The 16,842-nt window shown below is 25.4% G+C and overlaps 1 protein-coding gene across 1 annotated transcript; it reads right to left on the reverse strand.

Moving 5' to 3' along the window:
- Positions 1 to 1,137: 1,137 nt before the first annotated feature.
- LOC105363682 (sodium/potassium/calcium exchanger 4) lies at positions 1,138 to 16,538 on the reverse strand. The gene is made up of 6 exons (XM_011501433.1): positions 16,529 to 16,538; positions 7,398 to 7,825; positions 4,937 to 5,174; positions 4,666 to 4,833; positions 4,098 to 4,406; positions 1,138 to 1,720 (listed from the first exon to the last, which is right to left on the reverse strand). The coding sequence occupies exons 1-6, from the start codon at positions 16,536 to 16,538 to the stop codon at positions 1,407 to 1,409; spliced, it is 1,467 nt and encodes a 488-aa protein (XP_011499735.1). The 3' UTR covers positions 1,138 to 1,406.
- Between the last annotated feature and the right edge of the window lie 304 nt (positions 16,539 to 16,842).

The following is a 16,842-nucleotide window of genomic DNA, read 5'->3' on the forward strand; positions in this document are numbered from 1 at the left end:
CGAAATGATTACCTCGATTATATATTATATATTTGGAAATAATATTTGCACATATTGATTGGCAGTTATTATTAACTAAACTTCAATACTATAAATATATTTATACTTCGTATAGAGTTTAGCAACTTTTTACGTACAGATGTATGTAACGTATTACTTTGGTTAGTACAATATTTTCATTGTTATATTATCTATTATACAATAATAAGGAAATATCACATAATATGTTATGTCGAGAGTCAAAGATTACTTTTTTTTTTCTTTTTCTTTTTCATTTTCTTTTTGTTTTAATGGTAATAGATTTTAATTTTACAATTATACTAAAATTATTAACTTTGCCTTTAAATTTATTTAGTATGAAAATAGTAGGCATTAAGGTATCACGATTATATACAAATAGATATTGATGTTTATCGCAATTTATTAATATTCATTATCGAGTTTAATTAAAAAGATTTTTCAATTGGAAGTTCGTATCATAAACTTATTTTAAAAGTTTTTTAATGCCGAAGTTAAAGAAAAATAGAACAATAAAAAAAGAAATGAATGTCTATACTTAAAAGAAATATTAAATCGCAACAGACAAAACAAACCTAAATTTTTACTGATAAGTGTGAATCATTTGTATTTACTAGACATTTATAATTTTATTTAAACTTAAGACTTTGTCAACTCATTACTTCTAAAAGCTGTTCAGTCGTTGAAATATATTCTGATATTCCTTGCTATAAGTAATCGATTACAATTTTATGGTTTAATTGAAAATAGTGATTCTTAGATGATACAAATTTTATATAAGAGAATCGAAAGTTACAACTGCGCTAAGATAATAATCCATAAATGTTATAAATTATTTATTTATTATAATGGACTTTATTATCGACATTAATTACTAATTGAAAAAATATTCTATATTAATAAACGTAAAAATTGAATATTTAATATGTAAATATAAATTACATTTGAAGAAATGATAAAAAAAAGTCATGAATATATGCAGAAATATTTCTTAACTTCTAATCATTGATGCGCCTTAATTTAACACTTATTTTGATATCGTTGATAAGTGTTTTTTACTTTCTATATTTGGATGCAAGGTTTCGCACTTTTTTTGTTTTTTTTTTTTGTTTTGTTTGCTTTTTCTTTCTTTTTTTGTTTTTGTTTTAAAGAATATTTCCTTACTACCATATATAATTTTTTCTCACTATCCTCATATTTCATTGGATTCACATTTATTGGATTTGTATTTAATTATTAAGTATACCGTGCGATTATGTATATAATTGGTAATATTCTTATTAATTACCAAAATTGGGCACTAATCAGTTAGCGGATGATGTATCAACCACTCGTCGATACGTTCTTGAATTCTCTTTATATTACATTTGTATGGCACGAGCAGTCGATCAGCACATGGGTAAGTTGACAAAGAAGAATACGTTGAGTTCCATGAGTATGGCGACGATGAGGAAAAGTGTGTACATGAGAAGACAAACGATGCCAACTCTCTTATTCAAAATAAAACCGGATAGAGCCGTGACGACGTAAAAGCCAATGACACAAAAGATGATCGATAGATTGCTGTAGACCAGGGTGCCAGAGACAATAGAAACACCTCTACCAGTCATTAAGGACTTAATAGCCCATGGTAGACTCAGACAGAGAAGAATATCCAGGGTATTTGATCCCAAAATGTTGCTCATAGCCATATCTCCATGACCTAATGTTTAAATAAAATTACATCTGTTTAATATTGATGCAAAAAGTGATTATTGTATAATTGCAATGCAACTACTTCATAAAATTATTAAGGGGCATATGTAATTTTCGTTGAGAATAGTGTGTGATTTAATGGTTTTGTTAAACAAGTATATTATATAACTTTTCCTTTCTCAAGACAATGACATTTAAACTTGTGTGCGGTTATTTTGAGATTTTATCTAAATCGTTCATGACTTATAAACCGCCTAAATCTCAAAGTCATTTCTTTACCGAAATTTACTGATAAAAATTGAAATAACACTTTATCTGAATATTTGAGAGATTAGAAGTATCCAACACTATCATAAAATTTGCTATGTTGACGAGAGATTGAATTTTTGAGTAAACAATAAATATATCAAGAAAATCTGTATTTAAAAGAGATTTATAATGTCATTTTCTTGAATGAAATGGTGTCGAAAGTCAGAGCAAAATTTCGGTAATTATAAAAGTTTTTTAAATTAATGTAAAACAATACATTGTTATATACAAGTTTGTCTATCATTAAAATTGAGATTGTACACGCTTACATAAACTTTTTTTCTTATACTTTTAATGTTTTACTTACCATCTCGCGTATTGACATTAACTCCAGTTATTGGTTTTTTTTTTATTTATTTATACCGTTTGCAAACCATCAACTATACTTTATCAACTTTTAAAATAATAATCTTATATAAGATATGTATATCCATAATTTGTAATTTTTCTATTATGAAGTTATGAATTTTTGTTCAAAAGCTAAATTCTACTGTCAAAGTATGTATTGATTTTAGATGGCCAAAGCCTTGTATAAGATTAAAATGTTTTCAAACAATGACGAGTTTGAAAGAATTCATTTGTACACAAAATATATTTGTATTTGCCTTAGTAAAAACATTCATAATAGTAATATATAGTTCTGTAATTTACAATACGCATTTTTTATCAAGTTCTTCCAGATTAAAATATTAATGTAAAGAGTAGAAAAGTACCGTCAAAATAAAGAATTTGTTGCTTTTAAAATGCGAATGTAAATTTTCATATACTGAAATTAAGAATAAATTTCTGTAAATTCCATAGTTTTAAAGTAGATGGAATAAGAAATAGACGAAGTTTATTGTTTTCTATTTTTGTTATAAATTCGTTATACATTAAACGTTATTATATTTCATGTTGAATTATAGTATACAAAAGATAAGAGAAATTTATTGAATTACATATAATATAAAAATTTTTATGTTTTTGTTATAATGAAAAAGGTAAATTAGTACAAGAACTATAATTTGAAAACATCTAAAAAAATTCTAAATATGTAAACAAGTTTATATTAAAATTATTATTCAAACTAGATCCATATTATTAATATTTTTTATCTCTTCATAAATCATTTTAGAAAAACTACGTGTTAATTTATTACCATATAAATATAGAAAAATAGATACTTATTATTATTATTATTATTATTATTATTATTATTATTATTATTATATATATATTATAATTGTAAAATATATTTATAATGAATTTGTCAATTGAATTTCTCAATTGAATTCAGTACTCTTTTCAATCACTAGTAAAAAAAAAAAAACAAATTTATAATTTTCAATGAATTTGAAATAATTTATTCATAAAATTTGCAAATAAAGTTCATATTATTTTTCATAAAACATGCAGTATTTATAATATCTTTGCAAGAAAAAAAAATATATATAAAAATATTATAAATACAAAATGTATATATACTAATTGGAATCATGTATAAACATTTATCAAATCCCATTTCCACAAATTTGTATTTGCTGTACGGGTTGATTTTTTTTTTTTTATACACACGTTATGTTATTATACGAGATCAATTAATTCGTTTGAATATGTAAATGAGACTCATTCATACGTCCTAGGAATTTAACTTTAGAAATGTAATAATAGAATCTGTCTATCAGGCAATAGTGAAGAATTTTGTGAATTTGGTTATAAAATGGAATACACACGCGCGGACAAACTTAAGATACATATCTTGGATATAAATAACATACATATAAGCAAAAGTAGTAATTAAAAACTAAATCGAAGTATGTTATAACGTGCATTCTTCGTGGCAATAAGCCAGTTAAACATTCACACAATATATTATGATCGATCGATCTTATCAAATAAATGATTCGAGTCGAAGTTGCGGGTTGAGTTAGCGATGTAAATCATGAATCAACGATCTCTTATAATCTTATCGTGCATCCATCGCGCGTTTGATTATATCACTTAGCGATCGTTTGGCAGAGACCTTCCACAATCGCCTTCGCATTAGAAATAAATTCTATGCTTATTGCCGCTGATAAATAGATGAAAACACTAACCTTGTCTCGATAGTATGACTATCGATACCATTTCGGGTAAATTGCCACCCGCTGATAAAAACGTAATACCCATCACGGAATCGGGAATGCCAATCGTATCGCCCACTATTGTTGTCATCCATGAGACCAGATAGGACGATATGGCGATCCAGATGACGCACATTATGAACGTTAGAGGATAAATTTTACGCAGACGTTTGTATCGGCTGTCCGGTATCGTGGCAAAAAGGAGAAACTTAAGAGGCCACGTGAAGAGGAACCAACATTTTTCATATAAGTTGCTGGCAACAGGCCACATAAATATCGTATCTAAGGTATTTATCATAAAGAAATATAATTAATAATAAGCTTTGAGTTTGCTTTCATTGGGTAATATAAAGTAATATGAGTGTATATTATTAGTATGCGAGTTTTTGTTTTTATTAAAATGAAATTTGAAATTAAGACAATGAATGGGCAGTCATACGTCACACTTGATACGCCCTCTCTTCTCGTTTTCAGCAAGATTTTGATATTTGTAAAAAATATTTTCAATATATATTATAATCGATATAATTTATTACATTACCTGGTTCTTTGTAAACTTCGAAAGTTGGCACGTGATTGACTCCAGATTCTTGCTTAGACTGTGCCTTTATTTTACTTATACTGTTTCTGTACTCCGTAACCAATTCTCCATGAAAATACGGCTTATACGTACCAAATGGCATTGTATAATTTTCATGCTTTATTGATTCTGGGAAATTAAAAGGTCCGTCAATTAAAATTAATATTAATAACATTGAGATATAAGAAATAGAATTTTCAATGATTAATGAAGCCTTTGATTTACTACTGACCTGATTTAATATCGACGTTTGTCGTTTTAGTTTGAACGGATGAAAATATTTTTCTAAATATTCGCATTACGCTATCATTAACAAAAAGAAGAGTTAAGTAGCTGGCGAAGAGGAATAGTAAAATCGCCGATTCGTACCAAGTAATCAATCCATCCCACATGACGATTACGAGTACTCCGACAGAAAATGAATAAATTACACAATCTCGCGACAGAATGTACCATTGTAGTTGTATACCCTAAAATAAATAAATTTATATTAATACTAATTGTTATTATCAATATTCTTTTGTTTTGTTTTAAAGAATAAAAAACGTACACTATGTAAAGAAATTTAGGCTACATTTATTTATTTATTATCCGAATTATTATAATGTATATTTAAGTAAAAGCAAATTATATGTATTACAAATTTAAAAATCAAAAAAATTCAAATTGTTTATAATCTATTATATATATTGACGACGTATGCTTCACGCATATATTTTTAATATATTTTGTATACTTGTAAAGTAATACTTTATTATATAACATTGGTAGATAGATAAATTATTCTCACATAAATAAAAGTAAGTTCATGAAAATTTATAAAACATTTGCGTGTGGGCGAATGTGGCTATGCCATATTGATTGTACGTATTTAATAAATGAAACTATCAAAAATATGATATAAATGAAATAAATAATTAAAGTGAATTTTTGCTTATAAAAAGACTTTCCAAGTATTTTAATATATTTAAATATTATATAAGCAAAAAAGATACGAAGGGTGAAATAAAAAAATTTATTTACCTTACAAATTCTATTACTTCAACTATATAAAATTTAAAACACTATTAATGCATTCGCTATGAAACAGACAGAGACAGACAGACAATTATATATATATATATATATATATATTATTGTTATATAGATGGTAAAATATCTCGTTGATATAAGCCTCTTAAATACAATATTCGTATACTCTTTCAACAAAATAACGTTGCAAAATATTCCAGATAAGAAATACTTTGTTCCGATTTTCATTTGTTTATAACCGTATTTATTCACAACTGTATTTATCAATAAAACTTAATATTAAATAAAATCCATTTTATGATAAATGACTACATCATTTTATAAAAAATATGTTCTCATCCTGATAAAATTTATAGATAAATTGTAATAATATGCATCGACAAGCATATTTAATGTATCCTTTTAAGTCAAATTTAAAAGTTCCATTTGAAATTTTTCTGAGTGATTCATAAAGTAATATAATTAGTATAGTAATTTATAATGGCATAGCGGTTAGTTATACTATACTATCCAGCATAATAATATTCTGAAATTTAATTAAATAAAATGTATTAGAAGCTTTTTGTATTTGTACTAATGGAATTCATGTTAAGAATTACATGTGAAGAATAAGTCATTCGTTCAAAAATGTTAGTTACGTACAACTTATTCTGACTTAAATAGTTTTCAATAAACGATATTTTTATCAATAAATTATTAAAATAGCATGCATTTCGTTAAAACTTATATGAATATTTACATTAAATAATGTGACATATATATATAAATAAATGCTTCAATTGTAAAAGAATTTGAAAATTTTAAAATAAATTTCGAAATATTGAAATAACTTTTCGGATTAATAAATTCTATTCGACAAATGCATTTATGTACAGCTACTACTATATTTTCGAGTAATACTTAGAATTTTTCTTTTCTTTCGGATAAAACGCATTAGTATCATAACTAATAAGTATAATAAGTAATCTTATTCAATAGCAGTTAAGCAATATGCCGATTAGTATACATTGTAATACATTCCTCTAGAAACATATTTATATGCATTTGTTTTATCAAATATGAGTCATTTTACTTAAAGAATACATGTACACACATTCGAAGTTACCTAATCAACTTTAATGTATTTCATTTAAAGAAAGAAGAAGCTTTGTTCATTTTAAAAACAAAGCCGAGCAATATTTTTCTTTTCAAGGTATATTTATGATAGAGATGTATCGGATAGGTAGATTTAAAAGATAAATTTAACTGATAAATTCATAAAATAAGGTTAATGATATTTATAATTATTTCATTGAATTAATTATTTGTAATACTCCTTTCATCAAACTTTTGTGAAAAGAATAAATATCATAGATACATAGATAATTAATGTGCCCAAAAGTTTCGAATAAATGCCTCGGTATGCCCTGCCCATACCTCAGGCTCATATCATTAAATCTGGCATAAACTACCGCGCATAAACAAACGCAACAAAATAAAAATTTTCATCATCGTTCTTTAATGCCTTGAGATTGAAATCTCATTGATTAGAGCGGCAATCCCAGTGTGCTCGTCGTAGTTTTCGAGATCGTAACAATCGAGCCGTAGCATACGTTAATGCTAGAAAACCTGGGAGAATTGTTAGCTATCCCGGCAAAGTACTAAAGCACCATAAGACGAACCTTAGCAGCAAACAGAGCACCGACGGCCGGCGTGGCAAAAGTGTTGAAGACGGCCCCACCGACGACCGTCCCGACGCCCAGGTCCGACTCGGTTAGAAATGTCCCGACGACGTTAACGAAGAGCTCGGGGAAGCAGCTCGCGGTCGCGAGGAATGTCGCCCCAGCGACATCAGCGCTTATCCTTAGGTCGGCGCAAATGCAGTCGAGCGACGGTAGGAGGTAATCGTTGCAGACGTAGGCTGTCAATAGGAAACTGTAGAGGCCGCAGAATATGTGGAGGAGGACGGCACCTCGTCTCAGCTGCTCCTTACTGAAGAGATCGTCGGGAAACTCCTCGACCGAGTGCGGCGAGCAGTTCTGCACAATCGGCGACGATGAATTCAATAACCACTCGGTATTGCTCTTGTTCTTCTTTATGAAATGTGATTCTAGTGCAGACAGATGCAGATAATGTACGTTAAATAAATAATCATAGTGTGCACGCGAGGTAATTGTTAGAGAATAATACGAAATGCAAAAATTATTAACAAAAACAAACTTTGCCTGAGTATCGAGAGTTATTTAAAATAAATATAGAATTTATCAATGCTTTTAGGAAGTTACAGATATGCGATATGAAACTCAATATTAAGATTGTGCAGTGAATTAATTCATTTTATTATCAAGAATGCTACGTAGATATTTACTTTTAAAATATTTTTCGAATATACGAATGTAAATTTTTTATGGATATATATATATATATATATATAACTTTTTTTTAATACTTTACTCAAAAGTCTACATTAATTATATTGTATTTATGGTTGTAGAAATGTAATTAAACAGTACATTCTTAACTAGAAACAATTACAAAAAAATAAATAAATAAATAAAAGTAAATATCCATTTACGTTTTAGCGATATAGAAATTTTTAGTTAAATTAAAAATCCTACAAAATCTTAATACAAGCTGTTCGGTGACAGAATAAGCTTACAGAATATATAATGCGAAAGTTTGCACTTCTACTAAATAAAATTGAATGTGTGATTAAATTTATCCAATTCTTCATTTTCTTTTTAAATATGATATGTATTGGATATTCTCTGAATAATGTCAAAGTGGTACATTATGCTTTAAAATATTATTGTATATTAAACTTATTTAGTTAAAACTGTTAAATAGAACGTATCTTATCAATATTATTGTGAATTAGTATCGATAATCAATTTTCACAAGTATAACTAATAAATAACGGCTACTTTATTAAAACTATAACTTTGTTTATTGTACATTAAACAGTCGTAAAGAAGCATCATATTAACATATTATGCTTAAACTTGATTAATGTCACTTTTTTATTTAAATGTATCTTCTTACGTAAAATTATTTTAAAATTAAACTACGTTATATTGATGATAATGTACAATAAGTGTTTTAATATAATAATTGTTTTAAAAGTGTTTTAAGTGTATGATTAAAAGTAGTTTCAAATAAAATGTTGTAAAACATAATGTGAAGCATGCATTAAGAGCATGTTTCCTTAAACAATATATTTGTTAGTTAATCTACGATGTGTGCTAAGAGTATTACTTATTACATGAATAATAAGATTCGGTCTTCAATATACATTTGAATGCATATAGAATTCAATTTTTGAACATTATTTTAGTATGCAGAAATCATATTAATGGTAATATTAGTATTAATTAAAATAATAATAAAGAGTTATAAGAAATTTAAATACAAAACTATATGTCGAAAGTGACATTGCATAATTTATTATAAAATAAGGAATACAGTTTGATATTGTTATTTATTACATTTAATTATTAAGCAATTGAATTAATAACTCCGAATAATTTTCCTTCAAAATAATTTAGGTTTTGAGAGGTTGCAGTCTTTAACAAATATATATTTATTTACTTACATCATGAAATTATTATTTTTCATTTCTTAGTGAAAATTAATTGTATAACAGGAAAGACGTATTTGAAAAACTATGTTTCTCTCTTGAATTATCATAATTTCAATATATTTAATATCTTATTATTAATATCACTTCATAAATAAACATATCATTAGTCGTATATTTATTTCAAAATAAATTAAATAATTTTGTACATATGTTTGTAAAGAAAGATTTATTTTCAATGTAAAGCAGTTTAATGTGAAGCGATTATTATAACAATTGGCATGAAATGTATTACCAAAATTTATTGAAACAAATGTTTACAAATCATCCACTACTTTTTCTATTTTAGAACTATCGTTAAAAATACTGTGAGCATATTGTATATTTAAAATTTTTATATATTTTTTATATATTCGAAAATATTTAAATTTATAATACTTTTGAAGATATGTTCTATATTTTATTTTAATCTATTTTACATAAAATTATTATTATTATTATTATTATTATTATTATTATTATTATTATTATTATTATATTAAAGATGTCGATTAAAACAGTTGATATATTTTCTATGTTTCATTAATAATAATGAAAAATTTATTAATAGTTTTTCACTTTGTAGCATTTATTTATAATACCATATAATCAAAAAGTTAATAATAAATCTTTTAAAATATACATATATATGATATACATTGTTTTCAATATTCAATTTTGTCTATTTCTTTTCGCATATTATTGCTTTACTGTGATTTAAATTTATTTAATTACTGAATTTGTATTTAGTATCTATCATTGTAAAATTATGGCTTTGTCAAATTTTTACAAAATTATGCCAAAGATACTATGGTTACTAAAATTTATCCAGACTAACACAAAATAACAATATTAGCAGTATTTTTAACAACAACTATGTTACAATTTATTATTAATTTGTATTTGTAGTCATTTATCTTTGAGAACTAAATCATAAATTTTAGAGTAAATCTTTTGTTCATACGAAGCATATCAATTATTATTATTAAATGTATATTATTTTTTTTTTTAATATCGTGTTTTTTTAAATAATATTTTATTGGTTATGCATTTACAATCATTCAATTAGCAAATAAATAAAACACTGAGCAATTATTACATTAATATTGCCCAAAAATTTGTATAATTTTCAGTTTAAGGAATAAAAATATTGTTCATTCCATATATTTAATAAGAAATAAATTACGAATTTTTGAAAAACATTTATTGTTAACAGGGAATATCATAAATTTTTAATAATATTAACAATTTATTACTTTGTACGATTCTTTCTCATTTCTTTTCTTATTAATTGTACGATTTTTTAATTTTAATTATGAAATGTAAGAAATTAAAATATTAAAATACCCATATAATGCTAAAATCTATTATTTTTTATTAATTCTGTATTCCGATAAAATTTATTTTTCATTGATATAGATGTCTTTCATATTGAATATAATCTAAAAATCTACTAATCTATACATAATTAACTTATAATAATCTTTCACTGTGGAGATTGATAAAATAATTTAGTAATAACAGTTTCTCACTCAACACCAAATGTTTATTTAGTTAACGATTTTTTATTATAGCTCATGCAATAGAATTTTATTGTATTTCTGCAATACTCATATATGTCGCAACTAGTAATAGATATTGACTCTGTCACAAATAAAATTCTATTAAAAAATAATATCTCTTAAATATATACATATATAATAAATATATAAAAATAAATATACATAGTGTATTTATATGAAATTATTATTTATGAAAAAATTTATAAATCCATTTTAATGAAGTACAGTGATAAATACTAAGTTACCTGCAAAATTAAAAAATAGTATTTATTTGGTTTTATATCTTATGCATTATGTAAATATTTTAAATGCTTCTTATCAAATTAATATTTTATTATGATTGCATTAAAATGCAATAGAGAGAAAAATGATTGATCTTGGATAGAATGCAAATGAATACTATAATGTTAATATTAAGGCTTATTAAAATATGTTATTAATAAAATTTATTTATTTATTGTATTTTCATTTTTACTTTTTGTGGTAAATAATATATTTATCGAATATATAACATATATAAGTTTTTGTACATAGAAAATGTATTAATTAAAATTGTAAATATCAAATATATTGATTTTGTTTATATTGTACAAAAAATTTGTATTGTATTTATTTCTCTTTACAGATTATAAATATAAAGAAATAATCAATAGTTTTAATAATACTTTTAACAAATACTTGACTTTATTTTCTAATATTTTCGTTGGCGCTGTATTTAACTTTTTCTCTCGCATAAGTAACTTTCAATTATTTTATTTTATCATTTTACAATATTTATTATATAAATGAAAATTTATCGTTCATGGCTTAAAATGACAAATATTTAATATAACTGAAATTTTGAATTTTGAAGAGTGTAAGTAAGATAAAATTTATTTTTAAAGAGGATTTTCAATTAAATAACTATTATTATTTATTGTATATGCATGTAATATATAATTTTATATATACACTCCATTTATTATATTTATGCTTTGAATTGTATTAATTATCGAATGGTAAAATTCAATTTTTATCGTTAGAATTATAAAAAAGAAGGATAGTGAAATAAAGTAGCAAAATATATTTGTATAAATAATTCCTTAAGTAGATTATAATAAATTAAATAGATCATGACGGAAATGTAGTTAAACTGTATAAGACGTTATAGAGTTGAATCAAAGTTTATCGAGATTGAGTTCACACGGGAGACGAAGATTTTATAAAATTTTAACATTACTTTTCGTCATAGAAAAAATGAATGCTCTTTTGAAAATGAAGATTTAAAATAAGCATAAAGTGTAGCTTTTAATTCGTAATAAATGCAAAGAAATAAATAAAACGACAAAACTGGGAGTGCGACTGTGAGTGACAAAGTATCGTAAAGAAAAATTGCCGCAAGCACAGTATCGGTGAAAATGAAAAATCAATATTAATAGTCCATTGTTCCCTCGCGACTTCTCAAAATGTTTTAGAAAAATCGTCTTGGTTATACAGCTGGTAAGCAGGCAACATTGGCATTTAGCATAGGCCGAGAGCAGTGGCAGGTTCGTAATGAAAATCAAGGTCTCACCGTTCCGAAGGTCCAAGGTGTGCGCCTGCAGAGCCTCGGTGAAAAGGACAAGGGCGAGAAGGACGAGGGTCAGCGAGGTCACCGCGATCGGCTTCCCGAAGGAGGCGCGTCGACACGGACCCATCGGCTCGTCAGCACATGGGCCTGACGCACTGAGAAATGAATGAAGAAAGCCTCGGCTGGCGAAGCTGTTCCCGATATGTCCAGAGTGCGACTAAGCCAACTCTACCCCTTTCCAAAGTCTCGCTCGGATCTCTCGTACCTGATTCTCGATTTCCCCTACTACCGTCGCTTCTAATCTCCTCGATGACTGTCTGTCTCGTTCTCGTGTCTGGCCTACCGTGATTGCCTGTCCCAACCTCGCGGGCACTGGATTTTCGTTATCGGGATGCGGCGACTCGGGGAAAACGGTAGTAGATAAGCTAATGGAAGTGGATGTCTTCGCGAAGGCTGCGCCGCGTGCGTTTCCTTTTTGTTACACGATGCCAATGACACGAGGATGATGCGATACCTCGTGACCAGATTTTCATTTTCGGGGACATTCGGTCTCAGACTGGATAGGCCGATAATTACGAGCACTGCGGAATGTCGGATCCTGGAATCTGTCGCTAGCATAGGCTCGGGAATATTCGTCATTAATTGCTTTCACAATGTTTTCCATGATGAAATGATATAGTCAAACGTTCTTATTATTTACCATAAAAAAATAATTAAATCAAGCATTGATAGTACTATGTATTGCATGTTGTTTCCTCTTCGCACCAACGGCCATTTGAAATGAAAATTAATGTATTTATTTTTCAAGTGTGGTAAGCTTTTTGGAAGGGTTTGTTTTGTTTAATATGCCTTTGCAGCTACTTCCAACTACTGTAATTACTGTGCCTTATTACGAAGATTAAATTAACTGAAGCATCGATCGTAATTTTGATAATGTCCTCTTGATATCACGAATTTTTCAACTATAAAATAAAACAATATTTATTATATACGATAGTGGATCTTTGCCGATCTGTAGTCGATACAAATGCTTAGATTATTAGAACTCATTGATAATTAAATGGTTTTATACATAAATTTCTTGGATCATTGGCACCAAATCATCCATATTCAATTATTAATGGCATTATATTTATACAAATAATACCGATTCTTATTGATCATTAATCGCACATTAATAATAAATATATTTTTATTGTTAATTATAATCGATAAAAAGTATTGATATTTAAGTAATCGACATTATTCAATTTCTTCCTACCATTCAATAATGACATGAAAATATAATAAATTGAAATTTTTCAATCTTTTTAAAATAATATTCATAATAAAATTAACGATATTAATATTATGATAATGTAATATTTCAGCTTATCATAAAATTGATATTATTAATATGAAACAATTAATACTTCTTTCGATTGTGATAACTTGACCTATAAATTATATATACAAATTTTTCAAAAAAAATCTTCAATTTTCAAATAGAACACATAATAATAGTTATTTTTATATCGAAATATGAAAAATATGGGATACTGATTTTATTACTGATATCTTTTTATTATTTTAATGAAAAATGGAATATTACAATAAGAATTTTTTCCATTTTTTAATTGACGTTGAATTCAGGATTATTGACTTATTACAAATTTCAAATTGGTTTATTATTGTATCGTATTAATGACCTGCAGTTTCTGAAAATGTTTGAATAAAATAATATAGCATAAATTAAATGCGATTGTCATTCAGTTTTGAATGTGCGTGATGTGACTTTCCAGCATAGACTAATTATTTTCACAACCAAAGAAGCTATTTACTTCATCTTTGTTACATGTATGGGAAATTGAGGTCAAGCCAAAGGTGAAAAAATAGAGTTTAAGTTCATTGAACAATTGTAAGAGTACTTTAATAAATAAATTTATAGAATTTTAAGTAATTAATACATGATTGTATAATTCTATTCATAAAAAAATATTCTGTAATTGTAAATTTGCTTACCGGAACAGTGCGTAAACATCTGGCATTAATGTACATAATAATAAATACAATTGAAAATTTGTAGTCTGTCGACAAAATATTCGTTATAAATGCGTGTAGTAAATTAAAGCAGAAATGGAAGAAAATCTTAGTGGTAGATTAATAATTATTTCATTTTCTATGAAATTTAGGTAATACAACTTTACTCAAATAGAAAAATCTACTCATTAAATATTTTCTAATGTACTGTTAGATTAATATATACAAAATTCTTGTACTGACGTAGATTGTAAATTTCAAATTGTAAATTACGATCAAATGAAGTAAAAAAGTTACACACACACACGCGCGCGCACGCACACATACGCACGCACACACACGCACACACACACATTGGCACACACACACACACATACACACATACACACATATATATACGTTATTGTTATTTAGGTCAAGAGCTATTCAAGATCAAATAATTACTTTTTTTCCAATTTTGTTTCTATTTATTAATTCAATCAAACTTTGTTACATACTGATATTATGGAAAAAAATTATATATACATTTATGTTAAAAAGATGTATTCGCCTAGTTTTGGAAAAAACTACAAAACAGCAATTACACATTTTTTAGAAATTCTCCAATGTGGATAAATAAAATAAGTGATTTATAAAAGGTATTTATTCGTTTATCTTTTAAAATTCAAAAAATTAGGATTCTTAAACCAAATTGTTTCGGAAATATCTTTCTACAAAAAATATCAATCACCAAGAAAAACAGGATTTTTAAGAACTTTTAGTAATATGGTTGAAAAATTAAATAATTCCAAGAAGATTTAAGTTAATTTTATTCTGAAAAGTTTTATATAATAACATTCATAATATAATTATCAGTTACAATTAATAATTAAAAAAATTATATATATAACACATAATAAAGATAGTACTAAGTAAGCACTGAAATTATTTATAATACAATTTTCATAATTTTCGTTAAAATTTTAAACGAGAGTAACTTTTTTTATCTAATATACTTCATATTCATACTATTTGTTATGATAATTATTTGTAAATAAAATTTTTAATTGTAATTCGAATATAATTTAATAAAACATATTGGAGATATGAAACTGCTATATAATATAAAATCATCTTTAGAAGAAAAAATGAAAATGAACCTGTAATATATATTAATAAATTTAATTAATTACAAATTATGCGTCAAATTAATTAAAATTTTTACTGAATTGTACATGAACATTGATTTTTATGATTAGATTTAACTTCTTATTGAAATAAAATCTACCATTAAATTGTAATTATTTACATACATTATGAATATTTATACAAATTTGAAACATATAAATTTAAAAAAAAGTAATTGTAAATCATCATAAGTGTATGAGCATAAAAGAAATTAATTATTATTAATAAACTATTATTAATAAAATGTATTTGCAATGGCTTATAATTTTTCAGAAAATATGTATATTTTATTGAAGTGCATTTTTTATTACTAAATTTATATATTGCTAATAAATTAAAAAAAAAATAAATTAATTTGTAAAAATTGGCTTGCATTTAATACCTAAGATTGTATATATGAAATACGCTGCGTAAGTATAATAAAAAAATAAAAGATATTAAATTCTTTTTTTCAAATATTTAATTAATTTTCTATTCGTTAAATCGACTATTGTCGAGCATTAAAATTATATATACATATTTCTGTATATATTAGATTAATGTATGTTATTAGCCAATCACTTTGTATTAATTAAGTACAACAATAAAATACTATATTAACCATTAAATACAAAAATTTATATTATTGATTACAATTATAGATGTTGAAAATAAACTAAAATCTAATAAATGCATAATTGGATAGTTAGTTCATTATTGAAAAATGATATTTCATTTTTAAGTAATAAATCGTTAATAAGCAAAAAAATACATTTTATATTTGTTGTAAACTCAATATCAACAGTTTAAACTCGTTTGGTATTTGAAAAATTGGAAGTCTTGATAATTACAGAAAAATATTAATTATTTTCTCATAATTAGAGTAAAACAATTGGTGAACATTTTTTAGTAAACGCTTACTTGTGAACATCTTTAACTATGACATTTTATATACATATATATACACACACACATACACACATATATATATATATATATATATATTATACATATTTTACTTACTAATTTAAAAATCAGAAACAAATTTATTATATGATAAATTTTTAACTATTTGCAGTTTTATATATTTTTCATATATTTGATGTAATGATTTTATTGTTCATGATACGTCTTTTATACTTTTTGATAAGATATAAAAGAAAAATAAGTTTTAATGATCATTTTTCCTTTATTGGCTTTCTTTGTAATGTATCATCGTAAACGCTAATGCAATT

Source organism: Ceratosolen solmsi, unplaced genomic scaffold (genome assembly GCF_000503995.2).
Source record: "Ceratosolen solmsi marchali unplaced genomic scaffold, CerSol_1.0 scaffold3, whole genome shotgun sequence".
Taxonomy (NCBI): Eukaryota; Metazoa; Arthropoda; class Insecta; order Hymenoptera; family Agaonidae; genus Ceratosolen; species Ceratosolen solmsi.